This window comes from Corvus brachyrhynchos, unplaced genomic scaffold (genome assembly GCF_000691975.1).
Source record: "Corvus brachyrhynchos isolate BGI_N302 unplaced genomic scaffold, ASM69197v1 scaffold152, whole genome shotgun sequence".
NCBI classification, from domain to species: domain Eukaryota; kingdom Metazoa; phylum Chordata; class Aves; order Passeriformes; family Corvidae; genus Corvus; species Corvus brachyrhynchos.
The window spans coordinates 7,513,899-7,541,480 of record NW_008237447.1 but is presented as its reverse complement, the minus strand read 5'-3'; the positions used below and the strand labels follow the sequence as shown (position 1 = coordinate 7,541,480).

Below are 27,582 nucleotides of genomic sequence, written 5' to 3'. Positions count from 1 at the left end.
CATTCCTGCAGCACTGCAGAGCAGGAAAGCAAGTGGGGCAAGGATGCTTGTCCTAGATGTGTTTCAGCTATGGGTTTGTGCTGTCTGTCCCACCACCCCTCAGAAAGCTGGGGAGCAGGAGAGCAGTTGACTTGGAGGATGAAGGAAAGAGCCCTGAAATCACCTGCATTTTAGCCTCTTTGAGCCTTATGATGTTAGAGATGTCACTGCATCTGGGGAGTGGAATGAAGCAACTTAGAATAATGGTAAGAGAAAACACTCTAAGAAATTATACAGATTCTAGTCTTCTCTTGGGTACACTCTTCAGGCAGCACCATACAGATAAAATCCCATTCAAACACTTCACAGCTATTCTGCGTTCCACTTTGCACTGTTTTACACATTTGTCCAGGTGCAAATAATCTGTAAAACATCCCTGCATTGTCTTGCCCACTTCACACGATGTAATGTGCTGGGCAGAACCTACTCCTTTCTGTCTCTCTGCCATTCCTCCGGACACAGCAAACTTGAGAACTCCCTGATGATTCTTGGCTTTACTTCAACATGAAGCAAAGACGACTTTGTGCCATTTTTTCTGGCTTGACTGAAGAAAGTCTTGTGTCATTATTCTACATGACAGTTGATCTATGTTTATGCTAAAGGTTTGAGACGTTTTTGTTTCCTTATTCTGCTTCCAAATGCACTTGGTGCTTTAAACTCAGCTTACTTCTGGTGTGTAAGACAATTCAGGGTCAATGCCTCTGCATTTTGTTTAGGCAAAAATACGTCCAAGCTTCTAATTAAATCAATATTTGCTTACTTAGGTAACCATTATTTGTTTTCAGGATTATGAGAAAAGAGTGGAAAATCCAATGGGAAGAAACATTTTAATATTCAAATTTATTCCCTAGTACAATTTCATACCAGTAATTTTTATAAGCTTGAAATGAAACCCTGACATTGCAGAAATCAATGCACATTTTTGCCATAGACTTGAGGCCAGAATTTCACCTTTTTATATACTCTTCACAGAAGGCCTGATCCTGATTCTGACTTAAATGAATAAATTAGCTGCGATCCCATCGATTTCAGTGGGATTATCTGAGTAAAGTTTATCGCTTGCCTAAGTGTTTGGAGCCTGTAATGCAGACAGATGCTATAAGCAAGTTTTTTGGCGCTGCACTTTTCTCAGATGGTGGCTCGTGCCTCACCAATGGGGAATACTTATTAAAGAAAAGAAAATAGAAAATAGGCACCACAAACCTAAACACCAAAAATAATTCGAGACATAATTAGATCTTCTGTAGGACAAGATCTGCAGTGAAGAGATTGCTCAGTGTTAATGAATATTAACTAGGATTTATCCTTGAGTGGGGAAAGCTGAAGGTTTTAATTTTATTTCAAAGGTAAAGACTGGTGGAGTTTTGAAGTTTTATATTCTTTTCTTTCCCCCTGAAATTTCGAGTGCATAATAAATGAGCCACTGCTAATGTCACAGATGCTAATTTTCACGACCATGACTGAAGTGATGTTCGTTTCCATTTGCATTTCATTCTAACAATGATGAGAGGTGATGAGTTGATGATAAGCTGTTTTCACCGTACTGCCCGCTGTGCAAATTTATGCTTATAGGCAAAGATGACACATAGTTCTGTCATTAAAGGTCTTTACTGCATTGCCTCTTGAAGAAAGACTGTTTGTCAAAATCCATTTGAACTCTGGTAAATAAGCAGGAACAGATGACAACATCTGGGAAGTATTTTTAAGAACCTGGTTTATGGTGTAAATACCTGTGGGCCTTTATGGGGGTGGGGGAGGAGGGGAATGTTCAGAGGAAGAAATAATGATACTTGTAAAAAACATGTGTGTGTAGATGGGGATAAGAGGGATTGCAGGTGTCACTTCAGAAGGTGTTTCCTGTCTCCCCTAGGCTTCATAAAATACTGGAACAAGGTTAGAGTGAACCTTGGGTTATTTTCCTTGTGTGAGTGGGCGGTTCTACAAGCATGTTACTGCTCCTCTTACTTCTGCTATGTTTTCTTTATTTACATTATCATCATGCTTCTCAATCATCAGCTAATTATTCTTTCTTTTCAAGAGCACCTTCAGAAAGTTGTGTCTTAACATATATGTTAACATATCTCTTCCAGAATGGTCTTGAAATTTGAGGAATTTTGTTTTCTCAGGAGAAAGTAAAGATTCAGAGTGTTTGTGAGGAAATAACAGCCATCTCTCACCTGCCTCTTGGCAGGAGGTGATCAGGATGACCAGACTCTCCATTTTGATGCTCACATCAAGACACAGTCTCATTGAGGGCTCACACAACTCATGGCTAGCATTTGTTTCAAAGTAAAAATTTTATCTGTGGCTTGTTCCAGTACTGATGGATTTTGTGTGTTCCCTTGATTACAACATCTTTTACATTTTCATCAGCTTTGCACAATACTCATTTAATTTCTTGTTTCTTCCCTGTCTTGGTTTCCTTCACTAGCCAGGCTTAATTCCTTAAGAGCAGAATATTTTAAAACAAGTGAGAGCAATCTGCTGAAGGGAATATTTACACATCAATATTCATTTTGCTTAGAGTAACAAATCCAGGTTTTTGTTTGTTTTCTTAAGCAAGTAGGGGCATTTCAAGGAGTATGCCTGAACCACCTTATCCAGCCATTTTTAGAAACCAGACTATCAGCTACAGTATTTATAACTGTGCTCTCTGATAAATAACGTAGCACAACTACCAAGGTGACATAAATCAGCATTAGTTGCCTCCTAATCCTTTAAGAGATGTTTAAGAGCAGTTGACTTACTTCAGTACTGTGTTTCTAGGAAAACCAAAATACCCCAAAGTAAACATTGGTCAGGATATCTGTCACTGCTGGGAAAAAGCAGTAACTATGTATGGGCAGGACTGGCAGAGGATGTGGCCTACATCCTTCCCGTACTTCAATATTCTTCTAGTAATCTGTATCACAGCATAAATTCAGACAAAAGCTGTTACAAAGTCGTCCCTTGGCAGCTGTATAAGCACTTTCAGGGTGGCTACAAACACTTCAGCTGGAAGAACCAGCCCCTTGCTGTGTGGGCAGAACCTGCTGGGAATACCCACTCCTGAAAAGGGAAAAAAAGTCTTCTGGGTCTCTGTAATCACAGTATCCCTTAAGTTTTCTCTTCTGAAAGGCTGCAACAAAGACAGCAGAGTTACTCCAGTTGTTAGAAACAGTTATACTCTCTTCCACAAATTGGCAGTGTCAGTGGTTTTGCTCAACATTTGCTGCTTGGCACCAGGCTACAGATTACATATGCTCTGAATATTCAGCAAATCATATATCCTTTAAACCATCCTAATGGCTTTGTTTCATGAATCAGATAGAGGTGTGTTGTATGTCTGTTGTTATTCCACAGGAAGATGAATGACCACCTTTTTCCCAAGGGAAATCTCTTCTGTATTTGTGCTTACTCTTACCCTTGTAGCTTTTTAAAATCTTATTCCACTTACAGTTCACCCAAGAGCATGTTCTTACTATTTTTCTTCTTCTTAAACTTGAGGGTGAAATTTCAGCCTAGGGAAAAGTTTGGAAACTGCTTCAGGGAAGTTACTTCTTTGACTATAATATACACCTTATTGCCACTTTTCCTCTCCATACTTTCTTTGGTTTATTCTGTGGATACACAGAAAGCTGGATAATGACTTCACCTGTATGAAGTCTTCAGACTGCTTAATTGCCAGTCATAACATCTTCTGGCCCCTTTCTGGAAAGCTGAATGTCAAGAGCAAAGGGTCTTCTACCTCTAATCATCACCCATCACTGAACCTGACAAGTTTTCTCTGGGAAGAAGCTCCAGTGATCTGGTGTTTTGCACCATTATGTCTTCTGGGTGGAGTTTTAGTCCTTTTCCTCCCCTTCTATGTCTTCATCTCTTTTATCATCTTCTCAAGAACAACCATGTAACCTAACACTGCTGTACTTGATTTCCATGACGTGCTGAATGGTCACTTCCTTGAGAACTGTAAGAAGTGAAAGTTCCTCTACTTGTCTATGCTGACCTCATTAGAAGGTGTAGTAGGTTTGCTGTTCTTCCAGGTATGTTGAAGGACAAAGTGGGATATGAGTCCCTGAATATTTGAGTACTTGGCTTTAGGTTTTTCTGCAGTGTTCCTCGTGGTTTCTTCAGGGAGAAGATAAACACTAGAGGAGTTCTGCTCAACCAGAAAACATGGTGCAGTGTCATGTCCTCCCTCTACCATTACGTTTGAGGCAGAGATGGAGCTGTGTCACTGACAGGCTGCAGCTATAAGATAAAGAAATCAGCTTCACTTAGCGACAGCACAGCCAAAAGCAGATGTGGGAAGAGGAGACGACACAGTGGCCGAGACAGCTGAGTGAGCTCACGCGGCTTCTCTGCTGCCTCCACCTGTGCAAAGGGGATGCTTGGCTCTACCACTCTTGAACTGTTTCACTTGCCACAGTTGTGCTGTTTTTCTCTTACTCTTCTGTCTTCCTGCCTCCTTCTTCAAGATCAGATGTTAGGTTCAAAAACCGCTTCAAAAAGCTGGAAAGGGGACATCGTTCACTGATGGATGAGCAGCTCAAGAAGCTGTGGAGAGAGTGCATGAAATGACTGATGATGGTAGAGCAGGCATTCAGCTCTAGCACAAGCACATGGCAGGGCTCTTCTCATGTTGGCTATTGGCATGTTTACATTATTTTCTTCCTGTCTCTGTAACGGAGTTTATATTTGCTTGACTAATATATGCTGGTAATTGTAGTAAAATGTTCGAAAATGTATTTGTGTTTGGGATTTTAGCCAGTATCTGAAGGAATGGGAAGAGGCAACATCTTCCTACCCCTTCATGAAAGCTTAAAATCTTGTAGTTGGCACAGTCCCCTTTGCAGTGATAGGGCTGATTTCAGTAGGATTTGGAGAATGTCCTTAAATCTGGGGTTCAAAGAACACCTCAAAGCCCTCGCTGCTGTCGCTGCCTCAGTAGCAGCATCTCACTGGTGAGTGTCTCTCAGCTACATGTGGGTTTCATGGAGGTTGGGAGAGCAGGGAAGGCGGGAAAAGCGCAGTCTCACTTTTCTCATGTGTCAGAATGAAAACACACTTCATGCACCTGGTACATTTGTTTTTCATGAAATGAAGCTGTAGTTTTCCACTGAGCTATGATCACAACAACTCATGCCACAGAGATAATCAAATGGAGAGAAAGGAATTGATGTGCCCTTACTGGTACCCCAGTGAGCTATTGATTGTATTAATTCCTTTTCTGGAGTGACCTGAACAGAATCAGGATGATATCTTCGTATTCCTAGATTTTTTTTTTCCCTAGGATTGCAATTATAGGGCTTACACTACAAAGCAAACATGGAATTTAATACATTATAACTTGTAAACTAAGAAGGATTTTCAGGCAGTCCCAATTCCTGAGGAAACCCTGAGCTGGCAACCTTCCTTCAGCTTCCATACAAAACCAAAAGCTTGCTGAACTTATTTCATGAGTTCAAAATTACAAGGAGCATATTTAGGATTCCCAGGCATAAATTGTGCGAGCATGTGCAGTTTTCGAAGCCTGAGAAGCTGCAATGAAGTGCCACATGTGCTTTCTTCAACTGGACAATAAGGATAATGTTGGCCTGTGGATGACAATAAGGCAACGTTGGAACACAGCTGTTTGACAAGGGAGGACATGAGAAAGATAAAAAATGGTGACCCTGATCTACATTTCAAAGGAGCCAAAAGTTAACCCACCCTAATGAGCATAGTATTTTCTTTGTTGGTTTTTTTTGCTTTGTTTTCCAAGATAAAAATAATTTAAATAAATGGACATATAGATCTGATGAAGCACTCAAATTCACAGTGACTGATGATAGATACTGCAGTGAATTTTGCTTCTCTACTGTAGTGCATCTCCATTAAGGCAATTTCAGCTAATCTCACTATGGATTCATTAATCAAGTGTAGTCAGGATGTCTGAAGGGAGATAATGAGGGGGAAAAATGGCCTATTGTTTGGATCTTATTCCTCAACTAGTTATTTTGTTTATCATGCTCCATAGTACTTGTACCCCGATAAATAAGTTCCAGTTGCAATTAGTTATCATAACAGATGACTAGGACATCCTTACTTGCAAATTCAAAATCATTCCATAAATAGATCAATTAGCTTTGTGTTCTCTTTACATCACATGCCTATACAGATTTCCAGCCCGCACTATCAGTTAGCAGTGAAATGGAAACGAGGTGGACTGGTGCATTTTAAAATTTCCTCCCTTTATCCAAAGATGCAAGCATCCATGGAGATAAAGTCCCTAATCCTACATCTTTTTCTCTAAGCACTAACATCCTGCAGTATCAGCAGTCCTTAGCGTCTTCCAAAATTTCTCCTCTAAAATGCCCAAGAAAAGATTTGTTCATTTTTTACTTACTTTTTACTCATTTAGGATTACATACTGTATATCTGCCCCACATAAAGCTGTCACTACATTACTTAAAAAAAAAAAAATGTTGAGGTTCTAAGAGCCCAGTGGGTTTGGAGGCTGCTGAAGATGGGAATGTTTATAAGCTCTGTGATATTAACTGCAGCACTCAACCTCAGGTGACATAAAGCATGCAAAAAAGAACTTTCTGTCAGTTTTATTATTTCTAAAAAGGTTCCCCTTGAAAGAGAAGAGTGACCTTGCTCTGCTGAGCTGACATATGCCACTGAATTAATGGCTAGGCTTTGCTGTAGGGAAGCTTGCAGAAACATTACAACTCCAATGGCTGAGTTTTCTGAGAACATTAATCAGGGGAACCAAGATGATGTATCAAACACTCATTTAAAAGTAATAAAAACTAACTCTCTTTCTGCCCCCCTCCCCCAGGTTTCTTTGAATTAGCTTATTGTTGGTCATTACGTGTTATCAAGGGTAAGACTGCAGTAGGGCAGTAAAACTCGTGTAAGGGCTTTCTGAAGTTTGCTTACTCTTCAGAAAAAAAAACAAACAAGCTTTTGGGACGGTCAGACTTGACTGTGACTTAGAGGTTATTTTTTCAATCTTGTTTTCACCTGGAAGGTCATTCGAAGGAGCACCTTCCAGTGAACAGCCACATTCCCACCTCCTCTGCCGGAGCACGCTGGTTGCCCCACTGTGGGTGTGCTGGACAGGCGTGGGGGTAAAATGGAGCCCTTGGGGCTGAATTCTTCTCAGCTCCTCTTTGGGCATATGTATTTTTGTCTTCACTTAAAACAAACATGCTTGTGAGTAATTTCTCTTACACAGGAAATCCAGCCAAACCCTGCAAGGTCAGGACCTAGATAACACACGGCATTATTAAAATCATGCTATATAAGTAAGCAGGGAAAGGACTTTAATTGAAGCTGCTAGGTGATATGGTTTTAAAATGTGAGAATTCGTCTGTGAATTCAGCTGTTTTGAAGAGGAGGAAGTTTCAGGAGAGGAAAGAAGTTGGTATTTAAGAGATTAAAGATCAAAGCCTGCAATGCTTACGTAGTGTTTAACCAGCCTTTACTCAGGCAGCGCTCCCCTCTACTGCAGAGACGGTTTTGTGGAGGGTGGATTTCAAGGCTCATCCCTCGGTGTTTCGGCCCATGTGTAAATGAAGGGTAAAAAAAGGATAGCAGGGAGGTGCAAGTGCACATCATGCCAAATCCTTAACTGTCATTTTCATAGCTCCTCTGAGTTTGTCACACATCCTTAACCTTCTTTTAAAGTCATTTTCTTTTCATGGTTTTGTGTGCCACTGAAAGTCACTTTTAATTAAATGTCATATAAATAATAAAGTCTTAATTACATAATTACTGCAAATACCTGTGTGCACACTCCCAGAATTGGACAGACTGCCAGAAGAGCACTTGGAGTGACTTTTCTCACTGGGAACTGAGAGTGCTCTGCAGCAACTGGGCAGGAACGACAGTGCTCAAAATTCAGGGTCAATGTGCATTTAAAGAAAGTGGAGTCAGATCCCTTCCCCCCCTCGCACATTTTGCAACACTCACTTGCACAAAACTTTCCGAGTGTTAAGACTGGCGTTTCCTAAATTGCTTCCTTATTTAGTCCCTCACAAAGTTGTTTAATCAACACAGCCCATTTTTTGCCAGACGAAATTGCCTCATTGCTCAGATGTCCTACATGGCTGCCCCCTTCCAGAGGAATACTTACAGACCTTGCAAAAGATCCCACCCTCTTTTAGCTGCAGGAGCAGCAGCTCTGCCCTTGATCTCAGCTGCCCCAGCACCTGCCCAGTGCAAGGTGCCCCTGGCAAGCATGACTGGGTTATTGGGAACTACGTGCCTTGTGTCAGTAGGTACCGAGGCTGGTACCAGATAGAGGAACTGATAAAACAGCTGCTTAGTGTTTACTTTGGAGAGCGTGGTTTGTTCACCTGGAGGAGTGTTAGGTATGATTAACTCATTTTTTAATTCAGCTTTTCTTTTCCAGTCCTTTTTCACTGTTAAAATTAGGGTGTTCATGGCAGCAGTTCTGTTCAAAGTCCACTTTGCTCCCTTCTTTCCCCACCTCCATGCAGCTACTGAACACCAGGCCACAATAACAACCAGTCTTTTATAGAGTCGTTTTTAAGCCAGTTAAAAATGCCATTTCAGTAGATTGATCTATTTGAGTTATCAGGAACAAGCTGTATCTTTTTTATTGCTTTTGACTGGTGAAGTGCAAGGTTTAGGCCGTGTTCCATGTGGGCTATAAAGTTATATTAATGTGTTGGTTAGTGGTCAGAAGTTCTATATGTGTAACTAATGTGTAAATAGGAAAAATTCCCTGTAGTAGAGAGGTCATGATGTCTTCTCTTTCATTGCTTCCTTTACCCTTCAGAGAGCTACTTAATCTTTTATGCAAATTCTCATTCTTCATACAGAAGTGAGGATTTTTTTGGTGGTGTTTGGTTTGAGGGTTTTTCTTTTCCACAGAACATCCCAAAAGCTATAAATTGCTATCTTGCCATCTGGGAAAGTAAGAGACAATTCTTTTGATTATCTATGCAAGAAGATAAGATAGCAGAGTGGAAATACTCATCCCTACTTGGTAACTCTCTCATTCTCAGAGTGGTCTCCTCCTTCTGAAGGGAGTAGAACCATCAGAGAATAGAAGAAATGAATCAAATCCTGATCTCCACTTATCTCCATCAATCAGAGCAGCAAGAACAGGCTGTTCTTTTGAGAGCTGCTGTGGCTGCTTTCAAAAAACAGGGAAGAAGACAAGTGTCTGTGGCAGTCAAGGAAATTGAGCAATATGCTGAGTTCCCTTTTTATTACTTCCAGTGACCACGTTTGCCCCTATACAGCTTACATGGTCTGGGTAGTCTAAGGATGAATGGAAGCTAAAAATTAAAATGCATGGAGGAATTTGAAGAGATTTACTTGTGTGAGAGGGTCAGTACAAAGCCTTTGCAACATGCAGGACTTGAAAGATATTTTGAATAGGACTTGAAGCAAAATATAATGGGCCGGAATTTCTGACAGCAGGGAACCAGATTGCTGAGCAGTGTGAATTGTCCAAAGAAAAATATGGGATGAATATCTCCCATAATGATTATTTAGCAGGATAACTGCAGTCAGTTTTGGCTCAAGGGTTGTCTTTAGACACAGGGAAGCTCTGACTAATTTTTCACGGACAAGAACTTACTTCTCCTATGATATGTCCTACAAGGGAAGGATGTTTTGTAACAGAAAGACATGGATTGCAGAACCTGTTGTTGTTGTCTTACTATTTGCATACATAGCATATTATTTTCTAGGGAAAATTATAGGCTATTTACCAACAAACCAGACAATCAACTGCAGACTGTCCAAATTAAAATAAACAACAATTACATAGCACTTATCCCTTTAAAAGGATTATTTAAAGTTCCTAAATTTCAGGGAATAAATGATATAGGAGAAAATGGAAGAAGGTTTTCAAATACTTAAATGTATCTTTGATATTTTCTATTATGTTAGTTTGGAATACTGAACGGGAAGAGATGGAAGTCAATGCATTGATTTATAGAAATTATTTGATCAGTCCCTGTCTGAGAAAACACAGTTGTTTCTCTCTCTGCCCATGCCTCCATTAGATTTTACTGAGCAAATTCGTATTTGCTTAACATATCCCTGAGTAGCTCTTGCATGAATTGAGCCAGAAAAACCACCTAACTTTATAGGATGCTGAATCCTGTTATCAAAAGTCAACAGTGAATTTTCCTATAGTAGCTTTGCATTTACTTTAAAAGCTTCCCTTCACCTGGAAATAAGGCCTGTCCATATCTTCACAAAGTAGGTGTTCCCTGACACTAATGCAGTGACTGACACTATGGGAAGTAATAGTCCCATTCCCTTTGCAGCCAGGAGCTCCTAAATCTGCTTTTCGTTATCAGTATAATGGGGTTGGATACATTTTTAAAAGGTGGTGCCTATTGATTACTTAATGGAAAAAGTTAGTAGAGAACTGCTGAAGCAGCCCTATTCAGTGCTCTCCAGTGCAGCAAGACCATTATCTAGAACAGTGGAAATCATCCTGTAACCCTTATTAATATTTAATACGGATGAAGCAACATTGAAGTACACTACAAAATAGCCCAAGGCTCCTGCTCATGTAGGATATAAGGTTGTTTCGAGGGTCAAAAAAGAATAACTGATTTCCCTGTGCTCAAGCTGTTTATAGGTAAGACCAACACTAAACAATGTTTTCCCTCTTGTTCCTTTTAAACGATTTCCAGCACATATGCACTTTAATATACACTTATTCCTACTAGACATATTGAAGTGATGGAATGCAACAGAAAGGTCAGTGTATGTTTAGGGATTGCTGAGACAATCTTATACTTTCCAAATATTGCTGTGAATCCCAGGCTCCCTTCTTCTCCCTCATGCTCTGTGCTGCAGGGCACATTTGGCTGGGTTGACAAGCTAGCGAAAGGTGTTAATCCTGTCTAATAGAACCATAATCCTCAGGGCTGTGTTTTTATATCATACTATTGAGCTAACCCCTTGTCACAGGATGCTCTTCATCTACTTAATAGCAAAGTTCTTGATGGGAATTTTAGATAAAATTAAGTGTACAATTCAGATTGTAATTTTCAATTTCACAATGTAAAAACAAACCAATAAACCACAATATTTAGCCAACAGAGATTTTACAAACAATTAAGAGGAAAGCTGTGTGATTTTTGTCTTTTTTTTTCCTCTTCCTTCAGTGAATAGTAAATGTCACTCTAGTTATCCAAAAATATTCACAAATCTGGGTCAGTTTCTTCAAATAACCTTTGGCTGGAAATATTTTTCAGGTTAGATATGCCCAGAAATATAGGAGGGAAAAAAAAAAAGAAAAAGAAAAAGGATGTTATTTTTCTTTTAAGCTACACTGCTTAGAATAGAGAGCAAAAATATGGGTACACTTTCCTCTTTCATCTGACTGTCCTCAGGCCTCTCCCACTGCTATGTCCACATTCATTTTTTGGGAGAGGTGGCAGAGTTGCTTAATAAATAAGTTTGGGAAAACAGGGAAATATATCAAAGAGGAATTTCTCCTTAACTTCTCTGGAAGCAGGTCCATTAAGTGTGCCTGCAGTGTGAAGGCAGGCAAAGGGACTGGCTCCCAAAACAGTCCTTTGCTCCTCTTTTGTTGCCCAAAGGATGATCTACCTCTGTTCCTTCTGAGGCTGCCTCATGACAATTCTTGCCTGGTGGAGAAGATTGGAAAGCTGGGAGCTCACAGGCCTTTTGAGGCTTGTGAAATTCCTGGATGGACAGCAAAAGGAGGGAGCTGGACATGCCAGGTGAAGAGTGCACAGTGGGTGCTTTAGAAACCTGGGGGAGATGAAAAGATGACTCATGTGGCTGGGGGTGGGGGAAGAAATCAATGGAACAAGGAACTAGTTTGGCTGAAATCACATAGGCAAGGTAAAAGGATGAATAAGTACAGGGAAAGCTGTAGCCCAGATAGCCTGAAATTACTTATTAAATTAGACAGAATGTATTTATTTTGTGGTTTGCTATTTTAGTTCAGTGCTTTTTTCCTCCAGAGGGGATTTTGAATACTCAAAAATAGTCTGAGATTATATTGCCTCATATATAATAGTGAACCCTGCTCAAGAACTCTCATACTGCATTAAAGACTTTCATTTAGGATAGAAGAGGGAAATACTTAAAAAACCCCAAGTCATTCTGGATTTAGCTGTGAGTATTGGTGAAGACATAAAAACAAGCTCTTGAAGATGCTGTAGAGTGGATAGATGTCCAAATTCTGGCTGTTATTAGCGCCACACTTAAAGAGACTCCTGACTTGTCATCAATGCCAATTTTATTCATTTTGCCACCATGGGCAGTGCAGTGTCAGGCAGCTCTGCCTGGGCATGCTATTTCTGTATGACCTCACTCGTCAAAACCTGCTGTGCCACTTCCCTGCTTCCCATGTTATTTAACCACATGCAGAAAGAGTAAAAACTAGAAGGAAGTCAGAGCCATCCATTCACTGTCTCTTAATGCACAGCTCAGGTGATGCAGCTTTGTTATGCAAAATAAAGCTATGGCACAGGGGAAAATTGTACCCATTTATGTTTAAAAATCAGACTTTCTAATTGGAAAATTGGGAAGAAAAGCATGAGGCCTGCCTGATTATTCTGTTACTTACTCCCTCTGTGTGCATTTTGGACTAGATGTATTCATAATCCTCAGCAGTCCTTGCTGGTTCCTGATGGTAAAGAACCATAAATTGCCTCCCCAGCTGAAAAAGTACATTGTACAAATTGCCACAATTTACACCACCGAACCCAAGTCTATCGCTTGTATCATATTTATGAAAATACCTTTTCCTCGAAACTCATAAACAACAGTCTTTCTTACCTGCAAATAATGCATGGCTATTTACATACCTATAACATAAGTGATGTGAAACAGATGTAGAAGAACTCATAATCATATCCATTGCCTAGTTAGTATTTGAAGCAATATTGTTTCTCTTACTCATTTTTCTACTTCTGGTTGTGCAGTCACCATTTCTTTTGCCCTACAGTCATCTCTTAGTTTGTTTCTAGCTGGATGTAGCTGTTCATGGACCACTGATACGGGAGGGATTTTGACACCAACAGGTGGCTTGACAGTTTTAATTCTTAGAACAAAGCAAAACACCACCAGTGAGTCAAGGTTTGTCTTCTCTTCTTTTACAGCGCACGAGCAGCTTTGGAAGCTTCGACCGTTTCAGGCATCACTCAATATCAAAGACAGATGATTCAGCTGAGGTGTGTAGAACACAAAGTTTAAATTTCTGCTGTTCACTTTCCCATGACAGTTATGCAAAAGCACTGGGAAGCTATTGTGTAAATGTTACAATGCTGAGAACTTTGCTTGTGTACCTGGATCTGTCTGAGTGATTGAGGCCTTGCCAAAATGAAGAAGAGATTCACACCTAAAGTTTGGCACTTTGATGTGAAAATTAGAAACAATTTATAAAAAAAACCACAAAGAAGTGCACTTCAATTTGGTGCATGCCCTAAGTAACCAGCACTTTACAAGTAACCCACAGATGTCTCACTTTTGTTTTCAAGACCTCTGCAAAAATTGCCTCAATTCTAATTTGCATTAGGGACAATTAATAATGGGTAACAACATTTCCTACCATAAAATATATTTTCTTTCTGTCATTCACACATAGAGTACTGTGCTGCCAACCTGTTTAGGTACACAATTTCCAAGGCAAATGGCCGTGACTGAATTTTGTCATGCTAACTGTGTTAGTGTCCTTAATATTTCCCTGTAATTCCTGTTTCAATATCCTGCATTTTATTTTTGTGGCGAGTTATTGGTTACTTTTTGCTCTCAAAACAGGTATCTGAGCTGGAGACAATAAGTGACATTGGGGAAGCAGTACCAACCAAAGCAGCAAACAATGGAGGAAGTTTGAGTAAGAAGATGAGAGCCATTTCACTTACCATGAAGAAAAAGATGGGTAAAAAATACATCAAGGCACTCTCTGAGGAGATGGTAAATACAGCCTAAGAGCCTCGCGTTTGTTGAAAACACATGTGAAGTAAACATGTTATGTGCATTTTTTTCTATTCATGTTTCAACTGTCCTCAGTTGTGACAAACCATATAACCAGGGTAACAACACATACTGAATTAAGCCAGCTTTTGGTACGTACCTGTTCCTTCATGTGCATTTTAGTGTACACACAAATCACGTAGTAAGGGCCCAAGAGAGTCACAGGAGTTCTACATCATTTAATTTTGCTTTTTCCTCAAGGAACATTTGTATGAGCATGTGTGTATGAGCATAAAAAAAAAACCTCCTCATGCGGACACAAGGGAGTATCGGTTGAACCTCATCATCAATCTGATACTCAGTTTACAAAAAGCTTCATTAGAAGAATTTATCTTCCAATTCAAGAATTATTTCTGAAGTCCATTTTGTAAAGGTCAGGCAGCATCCTAGATAATTCCAACTCATATGCCTTATCTCCTTCTACCTTATCTAATCTTAGTGAAACCATCTTTATTAAACATAAAAAAACCATAATCTTGCACATACTGCAAACCCTGTTTTCTCAGTACATTGTGTAAGTTCCAAATTTTAAAAACATAAGGAAAAAACTTGCCACACTTAACAATCCTAAAAAAATCTAGCTAGTCTGCATCCTATCCCACATGTGTCAATATCAAGTAAGTAAGGAACATAAATGAGGAACCTCACAAGTAGAAAATAATGTTTCACAGGATACCCTTAAATAGTTTTTGGAGGTCCAAGACAAGGATCCCTATTTCATTAGTTTAGTTTGCTTTTTTTTTTTTTCTCTAAAATGCAATCAATGAACTTTATGTTTGTTATATTTTTATATTTACTTTCTGCACATTTAAAGCCACAATTCCCATGACAGAAATTCAATGGATTATCTGGTTGGACACACATGTAGCATGATCTTCATTCCTGCAGGAGTTGATGACAATCAATAGCAGCCTCCTGATTAATCAGTGGGTTATGCTGCTGGCTGGTGTAACAAGCACAGTTCTTGTTGAAAACCAGTATAGTTCTTCATTTCAGTGCTCTGCCTGATGTGTACCCAAGTGGGTCTCTGCTTCATGCAAGCACTGTTATCTTTGCTTCACTTCATCATCTAACTGGTGAATAATTAATTTTTCCCCAAATACAATGTGCTGAAGGAAGTTTCAGGTGCATCAGGATATCACACCCACTGGCAACATGATGAATTCTGTTGAAAAATCCCTCCCTTTAAAAGATCATCCCTATTTCATTTGTTACATCGTCTCTAACTTAAATGTGACTGAAATATGGATCTTATTGTTTTGAATAGGCTGTGATTCCTGAGGTGTGATTTATTGGTATAAACTCAAGGGGCCAATTTCATACACCATTAGACTTTGTGAGAGAAACATGCACCTGTTAATTCTGAAATGCACTGGATTTTGAGGCCAGGGTGTATGTTGGATAGCGTGGTGAGCACGCTGCTAGAACACACCAGTGCCCTACATGTGTGCATGCTGTCCCCAGCCTGCCACCAAGTAACCACCATCTTCAGAAGTTCAGTGTAAAACACAGCTGTGTCAGCCAGCTCTTCACCACCTGCTTTCAGAAATGAGCTTTATATTTCCTTCTCTGAGACAAGCAGACAAAATCTTACCAGGCTGCCTACTAATTTCCTGTTATAAGCTTTCAGCTGCCATGGTGTATTGCAGTCTTACTAGTTTATCTGTTTGAACAAGGATGGGATGAAGTGAGTGGGACAGAAACAAGACAGGGAATTTCTCCAAGATCATAAAATACTTGGGGGTGATTGTTGGGTATGGTTAGTAGCAGGCATCAACTTTTAAAATGCTTTCTCTCACAAAGTAGTTCTTAATAAAGTGCAATGATGAGATAATCTCCAGTGATGCTTTAAAACAAACAAACAAAAAATATTTCTCTAAAATATGTTTCTTGGGTTAACATTTTATTTTTGTGTTAAAGAATGAAGAGGGAAAAGATGACAGTGATCCTGGTGGTGGAACGCACACTGAGAAGGTCTCCCTGAAAACCAGTGACTCTTTGGAAAGTCTCTATAGTCTGAACAGTGGCCAGAGCTCATCTAGTAAGTACAAGACACCTATACTTCTTATTGAGTCACTGGATCAATATAGTTATTGCTTATGTCTGTGGAATCAGAGCTGGTGATCAAAAATGTGATGGTAGAGAGCTCTTCGTTCTGGCAGACGAAAGTGTAATTTGGTTAAATGGGTAGCAGCTAAGGTAGATATACATCTCTCCAGAAATAACTTGAGTGTTTTTAAGAGTGGAAATACTAACTGAAGAAAAAAAATAACATAAATTATAGGGGATATTGCTGGTATATATGCCATAAATTTTTGTGGGGTTATCACTGCTATAGTGCTGGGTTTGCAATCACTGTGTGCAGCCACTCAAGCATCCTCTCCTGGTGGACTGGCTGTGAGTTCATCCTTTGCCCTGGAGATGTGAGGCAGACAAAGTCTCTCTGAGATGGTGGGGGATGTGGGTCTGACCTGGCAGCTTTGGGACATGATGCAGAGAGACACAGCCCACCAGAAACCCACTGAAAACCCTCCCCCATCAGGGTGGTCTCAGCCGGAGGGCAGAGGAGTCTCTGATGAGAAATGTGCCTCCACCTCTCTCTGTGTTGCTCTGCTGTGGACATCTGCTGGGTGGCAGGCCACAGCTATCCCTGGTGACACTGCTGTGCCACCTTGCAGGCACCACCCGAGCCCTGAGTGCAGACTGGAGCTGCAGTCCAGACCATTTGCACTTCGAGTTAATCTGGCCCTGAGATGGAACTGTGCACTTAAGCAATCACCTCAAACAAAACCATTTTTATGATCATTTTCTGTGACGTGATTTGTGAAAATCGTATATGGGAGTTTACTTCCAACACACTGCTGCTCTTATCTAAAAACATATTTGGATGGGATATTGCAGAGCTTGCTCAAATTTGCTTGAATTACTCTGCTGATATTTTATTGCTCAACTTGGATAAAATGACAGGCAGAAATGTTGATAAGATTAAAATTTCCCTCTGCAATGCAGGTTCCTTTGATGTTTCAGCTAGCTCTGGAATGAAATAAAATAACTTCTACAACACTTGTTTTCATTTCTCTGAATAAACAGGAGAAGTTCAGCAGAATTAATTCCCTAAATTGCACTTTTAGGGTACATTTTATTAATCTGCAGAGGTAATATTTCAAAAAGTCTGTAAGTAAAATGTGTAGTCTATTAGCATCATCACCAGAAAAAGATTACTGTAGGGAAGATATTAATGAAAGATGTCCTACCCATTTTCTTCTGTCTCTTATAGCATGATTTTTATTGAATATAGTTATCCTGGGACGTGTCAAACCCACACAGAATATGCTCTGTCTCTGATTCTGTGGTTTTGAACACTTTCCTCTTGGCTGCTGTGCAGAGTTGCATGTCTGGGCATTTGGTGCAGGGGTCTCTCAAGCTGCCTCTCTCCCAGGTGGGGTGACCAGCTGCTCTGATGGCACGAGCAACAGGGACAGCCTCCGCTTTGACGATGAGGTCCCCTACAACGGGCCCTTCTGCGGCAGAGCCAAAGTCCACACCGACTTCACACCGAGTCCTTATGACACTGACTCACTGAAAATCAAGGTAAGACAACCACCAGAATTCCTTCTTTCCCACTAACAATGCCAGAGGGACCATTTTTTACATGTAAATAATACATTTAATAATGAATTTTTACTGCTTAAGCATGTGGAACACTCTAAAAGTAAGGCCGATCTGGTTTCACAATGCTTCTGTAAGGACTTAGTTCACACAAGACTGCAAAGCCAAGTGCTGCTAAAGGCTTTTTAAGGCAAAGATTCCAGGTAGGAACCTCTTCATAGTATCTATCTACATACCCCAGCTTTCCTCAGAAGCAACCTTGTATGTTGCTTCCCACATACAAGGTCTGTAGCAAGAAAGAGTAAAGTCTCATGGGATGTGAAGTTGTCTCCCCAGCTTTCTAAGTCACAGTTAGGCTATATCCAAAGCTCAGTGGCACCCATTGCATTTAATATAAACAGCTTGCTTTTCCATTAAACTTTTCTTTAAGCCTCCCTTTGAACTGTGAACTTTCTTCAGCCCAGACATGGCAGGGGTGTCTGGGCTGTGTGAGTGAGGAAGACGAGCAACAAACAGGGGCCCAGCTAAACATTACTAAAAAAAGCCCAGCCCTTCAGACTATTCATGTCTGTAATCTGGACTTCTTTTCCCTCTTTTTAAGTACCTTCATATCCAGATTATATTCACACTTCAGACTCCTTTCTTCTTCCCAGCTTCTTCTTTTTGCCAAATCCTCACCTGTATCTCACACAGACTTGCTCCCCTCCTCTCTGGCGTACATGAGAGCTGTTGTTCTGCTGGTACTTGCAGTCTTCAGCACTTGCCCTCCACTTCCACCCACATCTAGGGCATTTCTTTTAATACAGTTTAACTGTTTCAACTATTTAACTGGTCATGAAATGGCAAATATCTGCTGGCTCATGTAAGTTTCTGTTTTAGTCCCCAGGGTAGTGTATTTCGGAATTATAAACTAGTACTTAGGGTTGAATTCCCCCATATTTATCACACAAAATTTCAGTACCCTGAGTCTGAATTCAAAGTGTATCTTCAGCTTGGCTTAGAGCCACTGCCTAATCCTGATCTGTATCCACATCTGAAGCTCCTGAGCCTGAATGAGTTTGTAGAATAACATGTGCTTACAGAGCTTTAAACAAATGTTTTTTAGTTTCCATTTCAAATGTGCTCACAGCTCTGAGCCCCATATTCTGACTAAACCGGGTCACCAGCTCACAGTCAGTTTTGTACTTGGGTTTGTACCAAAACTAGGGTGACTACTTGACTTGCTGTTCCTTGACCAGACCAGAAAAGATCTAAGTCTTGGAGCTGTGAACACATCTTAACAAACTGAGTTTGATTTCTAACTGTAACAGAATCCCAAATTAAGTAGGCATTTGTTGGATAACTCTTTAAAGGCTTTCAACATCTTTCTGTGTATGTGCCAAGAAGAGAGGGCTCATTTTTGAGGTCCTGGGAGCAAGTTGTGTAGGGTGTATGACTTTGTAAGAGCCTTTTTACTATGAGAATTACTCAGAATGATTGTTTTGCTGAGCTGAGACCTTGGTTCTCACAGCGTGGCTGTGAACACTTTTACCAAAAAGCCCTCTTGAAGCAGCTGTGTTGTCACCCTTTTTAGCACTCATATTTGTTAAGGGAGTTAATGTTCGTTATTACCTTTGAGAAATGTAGCCAGTGCTTTTTACTGTAAAATGGGTAAGAGTCCACCTTTCACATAGATCAGCTATCTGTTTTTGACAACCCTTGAGAGGCTAGATAATAAGATTATTCTGTAAACGCTTTGGCACGTATTTTGAAAATAACCTTACAGTAATCCCTTGCTTTTTGCCAAATCTATGCCCACTGGCCATGACAAAAGTTAATTGCTGATGAAACCATATCCCTTTTCAGGGACCAAGTGGAGCACAAAAATAGTGAGAGGGGCTGCTTATGCTCACCTCTCCTTTGCAAAGGTTTAGAGATAAGAAATAGCTCCATTTTCTGTAATTATTTCCTGGGATTTTATAAAAGTAGAGGCACTAAATCTAGGTAAGTAAAAGAAGTTACTTCTCACTGATTAGTGCTGGTTTTGGTCCATAGAGGAAAAGCTACATATGACAAACCAGACTTACAAGAAGTGGTGTGCTTTTTTTATTGTTCTAGAAAGGAGACATCATAGATATCATCTGCAAAACTCCCATGGGCATATGGACAGGCATGCTGAACAACAAAGTAGGAAATTTCAAGTTCATTTACGTGGATATTATCTTGGAAGAAGAAGCTGCACCCAGAAAGATAAACCCACACAGAAGAAGCAAAAGGACCAAGCCTAAAACATTGCAAGAGCTCCTGGAATGTGTCCACCTGCAGGTCAGCCAACGCATTTCCCAGCTCTACTTGAAACATTCCCTTTCTGTGCGCTCGGGTTTGAATGTCATTTACAGGCAGGAGGAGAAAGGAAGGTTTCAGCAGTTTTGATGTCAGCAAAGCAAAGCAACCTCGTGTCTGTCTTTTATCTGATGTGAGTGGCTTATAGAACTGCATTTTACCTTATCATGTGGCTGAGCTAGGAGACTCCACTCAGAGGGACACTGGTGACTTGTCAGGTCAGCCTGACTGCATCCGTGTCCCTAAGCATAGGAGATGTGTGGCTCTGGCCACACTTCAGGGACAAGGCTGAAGTCTGACTCCAGTGTCAAAATTGAGAATTTGTGCTCTTAATTTCTTGTGATCTTTAGGGAGCAATAGTGTTTTTGCACTGTGCTCAGGTTGTGCCTTTCTCCCTCTCTGCAACCCTAGATCTTGACTGAGTGTCAAAGTGTAATGAGGTCATGATTTACAAGTAACATTTTTAATAAGGGTAATTGCTTTGCTGCTGATGCAAACATTCCTTTCCCTGGAGCATGCACAGAGGTTTGTACTGACTCGACACACAGCTCAAGGGGACCATGTGTGACACAGCAGGGCTAAGGGCTCCCTCAGCTTCTCCCCTTGCTTGTATCGAGGGGCTCCTCCTGTGCAAAGGGCAGAGCACTCCTTTCCTCAGAGGCCCTCCTGGGTTCAGCATGGGAGACACTCATGGAGTGACCCACAAAAGTCCAGACACTCAGCAGATTAAATAATTTCTGACAGAGCTCTGCCCTGGTCCTGTTTGCTGCTGGACTGTGCTATGGAGTTCAGGCACAGGTGCTGGCATGGCCAGGAGGACTCCCAGGCGTGTCTGCCTCTGTCCCCTCTTGCTCTCCATCTCTGCCAAAGGTGAGGCAATTGGACTGGAGAACGGAGCCCATTTCATCCTGGCCAGAAAGTAAAAGTGAAATTGTGCCTTTTCCTCCAGTAAACATAGTGCTTGTTTCCATGAGAGAATTTGCTTGTTTCTTTTTGTAGGAGTATGCATCAACCCTCTTGCTAAATGGCTATGAAACTCTAGAGGACTTAAAGGATCTACAGGAAAGCCACCTGATTGAATTAAATATTTCGAACCCAGATGACAGGGCAAGATTGTTATCAGCAATTGAAAATCTCCAGGACTGTGACAGTAAGTGTTTAAGCTTTGTTAAAAGTCATATGCACTAATATTTCAACCAAAACAGAGCTTATTTCAAACAGCTCCAGTAAAGAATTTTCTTTAATTTTTTACACAACATTCTGCAGATAATTACAAATTTTTTTCTCCCCTCACTTCATCCCACACTTAAATCCTTATCCAAATTAGCTTTTTTGGAAGAAAAGTGTTGTAAAAAAAAAATATATATATATACATATATATATATATATACACACTTGTAGCTGGTTTGCATTCTTCTTTCAAAATTAATCTAACTTGTGTTTCTGGTGAGCTTCCAAAAGCTGAACATACAGGATGTGTATATGCACGTATATTGATCACCATTTTGTTTTCTTTACTTGTTCCTTTCGTGGGGAGTGGAAAAGCTAGGATACAGAACAGAAAAAAACATTTTCTCATGGTATTTTAATGGTATTTCCAGTCTGACTTCGACTTTTAAATAATTGATGTCAATTCTGTAGAAACTACAGCTAAGCATCTACTTAATTAGACATTCGGCTAAAACAGGAGGTGTTTTGTCTTCATCAACATTTGTGCATACTCCCCCTATGCAGAGCAGTCATGTCATCAGATGTGTGCTTCCTGTTGAGAAGGATAGGAAAGAGAGAGAAGCAAAACCAATGTCTTCCTGAGATATTTTAATACCAATTTTTGTCAGGCATCCACTTATTATCTCCTCAGTATGTAGGCAGCTTTCAGGTTTTTTGCTGAATGTTTGGGCCTTTTTTGGGCCCCATTTGTACATTCAGTTGTTCCTGTTCTTATTCAGCTTCCAGGGGAAGGTAGGGCTCTTGCAAACATGCTGGAGTGGCACTAGAAAGGTTTTCTTTGCCCTCCAGATTCAGAAGTTCTTTCTGGTCTATAGCTTTGTGAGATGACAGGTTTGAAAAGAACTCTTGAAGGGCTGTCTACGTAGAAGCAGCGATTGAAAGAGTGAATCCAGAAAAAAAAGGGTTACATTTTGCAGGAGTTTTATTGCAGCGATCAACCTGGAAGTCTTCTGAAAATGTATATACTGAGTATAGTGTGTTTTTTGTGGAAACCAGCCTTGCTGTGCTTTCTGCACCCTTTATTGTGAATGTTGAAATATTTAAAACCAGAAATACAGAAAATAAAAATGCAAGATTGCACTTGTGCACGAGTGTGAAAGCCAGACTGGAACACAGTGGTTTCTAACAGACCACACGAGAGCCAAACTATTCTGTAGTGGTGAGAATATGGTTTGCTGTTTATATTTGCTGGGTAACAAAAAGCAGGGCAAGCAGCTTTCAGTACTGAACCTTTCTTCTGAAGGTGTCTTAACACTTAATATTCTACATACACCTGTGCAAGGACCAAACCTAACAAGGTCCTTACATGTCCCATACACTGAAAATGAATAAATTTACCTTTATTATCCAAATCAGGTTCTCCTTACACTGGCAGCATACGATTAAGTCACTTCTCCAGGCAAAACAGTGTCCCTGATGTTATCTGCATGGTAGTCTAATAGTTCAAAATCTTGTAACAGTTCTGGGAATAATAACATTAAATCTTATAAAGTGGTCCATGCTTCAAAATCAGTGATGGCACTGTAGCCTTATTTCAAGAGATGAAATGAATATTTGTTTCACATGCCCTTTAGATAGGTAGAGCAAATCTTTCCAGTACTCAAATTCAATCAAATAATTTTCCCAGAATTTATGAATGCTCACAGTGACCAGAACCACAACATCTTTTTGTGTCATACCAGCTATAAGCATTCATTTAAGTCTAGCTGAGTTTTGTAAGACTCGTGTATACTTTAAGGTAAGCCATGAGTAAATACTGTCCTAGTTTGATTCTTGAATCCTTGCCTTGTCTGGTTGCAAAAGGATCAGAGCATTTGTCACATGACTGGTAGGGGCAGAATTGAACAACCTGTTCTAGAAAGGAGGATACTAAAGACCAAAATGGATAGAAGCTATCTGTTAAGTTGTTATAACGAAAGACAGGGCGTCAAGATGATCTTGTGGATAAGCTCCACATGCGTCGTACGAATCATTTGACCTCTTTGTCCTTCTGTCAATCAGATTGGAAAATTGGGTTGAAAGAGCTGGGTGCTACTGTGAAAGTGAATTCTGCATCTGGACTGAACTTTCCTGGGTCAATATATTTTTTTTTTCCTAAATGGGCAGGGCTCAGCCCAGCATAAATGATTTTTTAATTAAAATTGATTTTGTGCACTGCTTAGAAGTGAGCTGCATAATTACCCACAGCTACAAAGTAATCTGTTTACTGGGCAAGAGCATTCTAGATAGAATTTCAGCACTTTCTGGGTAAAAAGTTCACTTTCTTGCTTTATGAAAAAATAAGCTAAGGCCATAGACTGTATTTACTGTTCTAAGCCTGTCTTTCTCACAGAGCTTGGAAGACTTCCATGTCTCTGCAATCCATTCATGCTTCCATGAAGCACGTGTTTGATTAATGGATGGAGTGTCAAGTATGGCCCAGAGTTGAAATACAAGGGTTTCTGAGTTTTTGTGACTCTGCTATTATTCAGAACAGCCAAGTGTGCTGGAACACAGCCTCATTTTACTAGATCCTCCTATAAATGTAGTAAAACAAGATTTCATATTTCTTTCATATGAAATCTGATCTTGTGAGATGTCCAGAGGTTTTTACAGGGCTTTAAATTCATTTTTCATTTCTTGGCTTTTTCTTGATATTTATTGTATGTTATACTAAGTAATTTCTTCATAACACATAGTTGTGGTGTATAATTCATTTTGCAGAATAAACATTTATTGAGTTTTCAAACCAAAAGACCTGCAGCAGTAGTTTCCACATTATGTGCAGCCTACAACCATGCAAAATACAGGATTTCTGGCAGTGCCATTTTTTTAATCTTACATGTGGTTTACAGTGAATGAATTTGAAAGAAAAAATTTTACCCATCTTATACCCTGAATTTAAAAAAGTAATTTTTATTTAGCAAATGCTACCACATAGTGTTTTTTAAGCAGAATTTTCCTTCCTAGTATTGCTCTATCTTCTTTCTAACTTTCCTGGGAGTCCAGGCCCAAATTCATCATCTTCAAGTACTTCATGCAGCAAGGCTACCCTAGAACTACAAGGACTTGTAAGCTCCTCATGACCTTTCCCCCCTTCTCAGGTATCTTTTTAGATTTTCTAGAAGTTGGTCAGACCTATATATTTGGGGCAAAATTCTTGGTTTCCATTAATTCATCTCTGTGAGAAAAAAAAAAAAAAAGGCTTTTTCATAAAGTATTTCTTAATAACTTTCCATTCTTCTCCCAGATGGCTTCCAGACAGGAGATGGATGTCTGTGCTTTTGTATGATGCTATTTTTAAAGTGAAGCAGTTGCTGGATGGTTAATGAATAAAGTAATAAAAGAAGTTTGGAATTTCTTTTCTTGACCGCTTCCCAGGACACACGTTTTTGTGTGTGCAAAATAGGCTTGATTCCTTCTCACATAGATGATTTAAATCAAGAGGTTCATCCCTGAAGTCCAGTGGGTGACATTAGTCCGAAGCTATTCTGAACTAAAGAAAAATGAGACTTCATTGGATATGTGCATACAGTTCATTTTATGGAAAAAACCCCAAAAGGTGAATATGTGCAATTTGGGGGATAATATTTTATACTTATCTCCCCTAATCCATTTCCTTAGCTTACTTTTCATATTTAAGCGCAGATCATACTCTAAATTCCACTACTAATACCAGATAAGGTTTGTTCTTTATTTATCGTACGTGGACAGTAAGATAGGAGATAGATAAGGACTCGACTTTCAGTTCTCAGTCACATTCCTTATGTGAGAATCAGGCACGAAGAGTGTCATTTTACACTGGGCAGTCCCTTTCAATCCATGGGATCACACAGTATCGTGTCAAGGTCAAACAGTGCTCAAAGACAGTCTCCCTTTCTGTACTGTGGTACAACTCATTGGCCTGGACATAATACTGCCAGATTTCCCAAGGAAGCTCATCCTTGCATGAATATTAGTATTTTTCACCTTTTTTTCAGGCACATCTGTTTGTTTCCAGATTTTAGATAAAAAAAGAAGCTTCTCATTTCTGTTCTCACCGCAAGTTCTCACATCAGTTCAGTAACTTTTCCCTCCCACAAAAGCTATGCCACTGATTTCAGTGAATGCAGCATTTTAAGTTGCATGTCTGTAAATATCCACAAATATTTAGTCTTTTCAATGCCCAAAGCATTGCACAAACCACTTCAGGTTTCTCTGTGTCTTTTTCAAGAATTATCGCCCTTAACTGGTTCAAAATGTTCCTTTCTGAGTTTGATGCTTTGTGAGTTCTCATCTCAGTTTCACACTTAGATGGTCTAACTGGTACAGGTGATACATGGCCTGTGTACATACAAAGGAGGTCTGGCTTCATCCTTCAAGTCTCACTTTGTTTAGTGGGGCCCAGTGACCAGGCAAGGAGCAGTGGCCATAAACTAAAACAGAAGAAGTTTCAGCTCACCTTGGAAGAACTTCTTCACACTGAGGGTGGCAGAGCAGTGGAGCAGCTGCCCAGGGAGGGCATGGAGTCTCCCTCTCTCATTCCAAAGCCATCTGGACACATTCCTGCATCACCTGCTTCAGGTGACTCTACCTTGGCAGGGGAGTTGGACCAGATGACCTCCAGAGGTCTGTTCCAACTATCCTGTGGTTCTGTGATTTTGTGATTCTCTTTAGTTATTGAGAGGTTCTGCTCAGTACAGCACCGCTGCACCTCCCAGGAGGGCAGGCAAGTGACTCAGCCTGAAGCACGGTGCTCCTAGCCCAGTTCTTCTGGACAAAACTCACAAAGGCAAACTCTCAGAGGGCACACTCGTGAAGTTTGGTTTGCTCTTGGGTGACCTTCTTTTTGTCCAAGACAAGATCTAAGCCTCCTGCCATTCATCTGGTTTAAACTGACATAACCGCACAGGAGTCAGTGTGACCTCTGTGCATTCTTGAGTTGAATTCCCTTAAACCCAAGCTTAAAGTGCTTCCCTAATCAGGACTTTAACCTCATTAGAAAGGGGAAAGGTGCTGGTGAAGGAAAAAAGAAACCTATCCTTGCACGTGTTGTGCATATCTAAGTCACTGAATAACAAAAACTCATTTTAAAGGTCCAAATAGTGAGGAAGATAAGAGATGCATCACACACCTCTTACCAAGGCTAAAGGCCTCACATTTTTTTCAGAAGTCTGAATATAATCCTAGCATCTAAAGGAGTACTGGAATACATGTGTCAAAATGATGCATATCTTGGGCTCTTCTGGCCATATCATAGACAACAGTGACTGAGAGCCATTTATCTTATGTGAAACTGCTTTACAGTAGAAAAATGATAGGACTTCCATTTGTTGATAAGATAGTTATTTCTGATGATTCCGCAACATCTAACGGCAGTTCAATTTTATCAATTCCTGGTTTCTGTGCAGCGTAGCTTTCTTCTGATATCCAAAGATTAAGGCAGCAAACCTACCTTTCCTAATGTGGAACTTGAGCATGTATGTGTTAGAGAAAGGACTTACGTAGAACAGAAGAGCCAAAAGCTTAAAAAAAAAAAAAATCAGAAAAAGAGCAAAAGTTGCTTTGCTTTTCTCATGAAGCAATATCTAAAATTGCGTGCTATGTATATTTATAATACTCAGCATCCTGTTCAAGTGGTTTAGTAGTTACTGCATAATATTCAGGCTGCTTTAAAGAGAAAAAAAGGCACCAAAATTTGCTTTCAGTCTTTTCTTCATAAAAATGGAGGGGGAGGGGTGTTCTTCCAACTTTTTCTGCTTAGAATGAAAAATAGAAAATACAACATTTTTACTGTCTCAAACACCTGAATAGTTTCAGTTTTCAGTTTTTCATGTAAGAAAATTCAACTAGTTTTACAGGAAGTTTTACATATATGTATGTTTTCTAAATAGAAATTTCTTATTTTCCTAACTGACCTAAATTCAGATTCAAAAAAAAGAAATCTCAGTTCTAGTCTTGTCTGTGCATTTTCCCCTGAAACACGCTAGGGAGACATTGATTAAAAAAAAATTTAGGATCTGTTGTTCATGTAGGAACTTCTCAGATTATCTAGACAACCAGTTACAAGGCACTAATACAGTGACTGAGACTGCATTTTCCTTTTAATCCACTGGTTACTTGGTCTTCTTTCCATTGTAAAACAAACAAAGTGGATGGAGGCTCCTCTCTGACCTTGAAAATGTAAACAGGATTAGCACTTTTTAGGTCAGTGCTTGCCAGGGCAGCAGATGATGCCGGAGCAGCAGATGAAAAGGCAGCAAGCGGCATTAGGCGGCTGAGGGGATTAGGGGGAGGCGGCAGAGCAGGAGGGCTCCCAGTGCTGCACAAGACCTGGTTCCCTTTGCCCTGGTGGGACGGTGCTGCTAAAGACACACTCAGGACAAGGCTTTACTGGGGCATCACTGTTATTTGTGCTGAACTACTTCTGCGCTGCCAGTAGCAGCA

General features: G+C 40.1%; 1 protein-coding gene across 3 annotated transcripts in view; it reads left to right on the top strand.

Annotated features, from left to right (window-relative positions):
* Nucleotides 1–27,582, top strand: part of LOC103613710 (SAM domain-containing protein SAMSN-1) — an 83,051-nt gene that overhangs the window by 52,088 nt on the left and 3,381 nt on the right. For all 3 annotated transcript variants that reach the window (XM_017731521.1, XM_017731520.1, XM_008631540.2), the window contains 6 exons: nucleotides 13,143–13,214; nucleotides 13,801–13,956; nucleotides 15,937–16,057; nucleotides 17,456–17,607; nucleotides 19,723–19,929; nucleotides 20,947–21,097. In XM_017731521.1, coding sequence (XP_017587010.1) covers nucleotides 13,143–13,214; nucleotides 13,801–13,956; nucleotides 15,937–16,057; nucleotides 17,456–17,607; nucleotides 19,723–19,929; nucleotides 20,947–21,097 — 859 coding nt within the window. The remainder of the gene's footprint in view (nucleotides 1–13,142; nucleotides 13,215–13,800; nucleotides 13,957–15,936; nucleotides 16,058–17,455; nucleotides 17,608–19,722; nucleotides 19,930–20,946; nucleotides 21,098–27,582) is intronic.